Below are 3,806 nucleotides of genomic sequence, written 5' to 3' on the forward strand. Positions count from 1 at the left end.
GCCAAGAAATAATAAATTTTTAAAAAATTAAAAAAAAACGTTTGGTTGTTTGTATAATCAGAAAATTGCCGAGAAAATGTACAAACATCTTTGGCGGAAGTTTTTCACTTGAGCCACTTTCGTATATATATAAAAGGAATGTATCGATTCCAAGCATCGATCTACGGCCACCTTTAATAGTTTTTCTTATTAAACTAAACTTAAAAGAGGACCACGTGACTGCGTAATCAATAGTCTGATGTTATGCATATGAATCAGTTCGTGAAATATCATTCCTCGAGTACAAAGTATCAAGAAAGTAAGTAGGAGAATAAGTAGCGGGAGGCACATATAAGCAGCGCGTTACGTACGTTTAATGTGCAAATGAAATAAACATAGAAGAAGAAGCATTAATGTTCTATGGAAAGCATGAAACACTCTTTATAGTTTCATCTTCCTTGCATCTTAAACAAGTATATTAGATCATTTTAATGCACATCTACATGACTGAGAAACCATTACAGCCGTTAGTGTTGTTGATGGATGCTTATGATGTGAGTCCTGCTTGTCTGGAGAGCAATGTTAAGAGGCGCAGTTTCTGTGATGCAATCTACCGAGTGCGTCAGATAAGAAAAAAACCAAATTGAAAATAGCACCAACTCTCTTAAATTTAAAAAACTGTTGGATGTCTTATTTTTTGTTGAAACTAAAGTGAACATCAAAATGCAAGCAAACACCAGCGTGAACATATTTTAAAAGTTCATTTATTTTTTAATTTAAAGTTTGCGTGGAAGTTATAAATATTTGAGAAAACGTTCAATCGTTATGTGACAAAAAGAATTTACTAGAAAAATTTCAAAAAAGCTTTTAACGAACTATTATTTAAAAATAATTCGTGTAGAGAACTTCATAAGAAACTTTTAAACTCGTTATGCAAAACTCACCGCGCCTACTCTTGAATTGCAAATTCAAATTTGTCATTTTCTAGATTTACTATGGGGAGAGAGCAAGTGCAATGTTCCTTTCCTTCTGCGGCGTGTGGTGCTACATGTCTATGAGAGTGACCGGTGATTGTTCTTCTGGTTGGTCGTAGAACTCATCGTTGTCGTTCAAACTTTTGAATGTTAATAAAAGAGGACGTAATTATCTTCAATTTCTAATGGAGCTTGATTAAAATAATTTATTTGAGTCTTCAAAAGGTTTGATGTTGATCCAGTAGATGCAGTTGAACAGACGAACACAATTATTGGAGAGCTGGTACCAAAAGACGTACTCTACATCAAAGTAATATATTGCTGGCACTTAAAAAAGTCTTCCTATGGCAATAATTCAACGCAAGTACACATACAAAAGTCAAGCAAACTGCCGAAAAATCAGAAAAGAATTAAAAAAGAATGCAGTTGGTTGGTTGCTGGCATGTGACGTAAGATATGTGCCATTCACGCTCAGCATTCATCAAATTTGGCCACTGGCATTTGGAAGCAAGAAGCGTTAAATATCTGCTGCAAATAATGCAAATAGTCCTTTTTATTGTCTCAGTGGTTGAGAGTTGAGACAAACTACCAACCAGTTGAGAGTTGAGACAAACTACCAACAACTGAATAGGCCAGACATCCCGCCGCAAACTAGCAGCTAATTTTTTCCAATGCTTACTTATTTTAAAATAGTTGTCATTTGTACTAAGGTTTTATAAACACTATTTTAGTAATATTATCGTTTTTACAGTGAGACTTTGAAACTTTTTTGAACAAAATATATTTTTAACCGAATTTGAAAATGATAAACAATTATTCTCCTTAGAAATAATATTTTAATGGGGTACAGTTATCATCACACGCACAACACACACACACAACACACACACACAACACACACACACAAACACATATATTTATATAATATTTATATAAATACACACGTACATTCATGTGTCAACAAGATAAGCACATAGACTGCTAGCAAACATATAATCATTCTTTCTGATAAGCAAAACAACAATTTTACGTTTGCACTTGTGTTAGGGACTGATGATACTTTTGCTTAAAATATTGATAACATTGAAAATAATAATTAATATTATTGTTGTGTCCTGTCATCACATCTCATGTTATAATAAACTCAATTATATGATATAGCGTTATATACAAATGTGTGTATTTATTTATGTAAGTGTATATTTACGTATGTATGTGTGTAGTTATGTATGTATGTTTGTGTGTAGTTATGTGTGTATGTATGTTTGTGTGTAGTTATGTATGTATGTATGTATGTTTGTGTGTGAGTGTGTGGGTGTACATTTTTGAAAATTTGTAGTACGCATCTAATTAGAGTAGTTGCTTCTGTTGTGTGTATATATGTGTGTACATGTGTGTGTATGTAGTGTGCGTGTTTGTGTTTCTGTGTGTGTATGTGTGTGTGTGTGTGTGTGTGTGTGTGTGTGTGTGAATCTCTGGTGATTTGGATTTGTTGACGTGCGTGTGAAAAAGCAGCATTAAAACAAATGCATTTTTTTCAAAAAATTATTCTAACAAGAAATGAAATTTTTAAACAAAATTACCTCCACCTAGTATATGTACATATTTTATTGTTATATACATCTTTCTAACTCGAAATTTTCCAAAAAAGTTGAAAATTTTATCTATTTATTTGTTTTTGGATTATTCTATTTATTATTATTATTATTATTATTTAGTTTATTTCTTTTATTCACTTCTTAACAATGAACCAGAGCCAAGGAACCTTGAACCGTTACCAAATTTTGAACGGCTATTGAAATACATTTCGCAATAAACGAATAATTTATAATATAATTTTGAATTTTGTGCTTGATTTAATTACAATATCTCAGTAGAGTTGATGAAAATGTTATGTAGCAAAAAATAATTTTAAATTCATGCATGTCGCATGTGTACCGAACAACAAAACTTTCGGCATTTTTATTCATCAGATAACTTGGGGTATATTCATAACATTTTTAATCCTTTTTCGTTCAGTTGAAAATTTTTGAATATTTTACAAATGTTTGAAAAGTTTTTTTGAGTGTCATTAATAACTATAAAAATGCTAGGTGTTCAAAGGAATAGAACTTGCTGGCACAAAAATTGAACTAAAGCATTTAAACATTTCGTTGACTTGGAAGCATTTGAATGACTTCGCTGCAGATGATTACTGCCAATGAATATTCATCTGCCATAAAAGCAATCATGAATAAATTATAATGATCCTCTTGAATAAATTATAATGCTCCGTTTGCTTCCAGTGAAGTTCTCAATGGGAAAATATTGTAAAGCAACTCCAGTCTAAATTTTCGCGTGAATTTCATTTGAAAGTAATCACAAAATTAAATAATTTAATGGAATGGTTTACAAATTTTACTTAACGTTAAATTTAAATTTCCTAAATCAAAGTTGATATTTTATTTTTAAAATAAAGAACAAATGTTGATATTTTGGTCAAACGTTACCACAAACGTCATTCAAGCTCGTTTTATAGACTACATAATGACAGACAAGGCACCTCACATATGATGTACCTACCAGTGGTAACTCTCCGGACCACACCACACCACACACAAACACCAACCAACCAACCAACCAACCAACCAACCAACCAACCAACCAACCAACCAACCAACCAACCAACCAACCAACCAACCAACCAACCAACCAACCAACCAACCAGCCAGCCAGCCAGCCAGCCAGCCAGCCAGCCAGCCAGCCAGCCAGCCAGCCAGCCAGCCAGCCAGCCAGCCAGCCAGCCAGCCAGCCAGCCAGTCAGCCAGCCAGCCAGCCAGCCAGCCAGCCAGCCAGCCAGCCAGCCAGCCAGCC

General features: G+C 33.8%; 1 protein-coding gene across 1 annotated transcript; it reads left to right on the forward strand.

The window, feature by feature from the left end:
• Positions 1-243: 243 nt before the first annotated feature.
• HELRODRAFT_162639 (hypothetical protein) lies at positions 244-3,157 on the forward strand (the record flags this gene model as incomplete). The annotated part of the gene is made up of 4 exons (XM_009024789.1): positions 244-298; positions 968-1,046; positions 1,179-1,317; positions 3,047-3,157. 4 exons carry the CDS (start codon positions 244-246, stop codon positions 3,155-3,157), a joined length of 384 nt encoding a protein of 127 aa, XP_009023037.1.
• Between the last annotated feature and the right edge of the window lie 649 nt (positions 3,158-3,806).

This window comes from Helobdella robusta (genome assembly GCF_000326865.2).
Source record: "Helobdella robusta unplaced genomic scaffold HELROscaffold_4, whole genome shotgun sequence".
In the NCBI taxonomy this organism is placed as follows: domain Eukaryota; kingdom Metazoa; phylum Annelida; class Clitellata; order Rhynchobdellida; family Glossiphoniidae; genus Helobdella; species Helobdella robusta.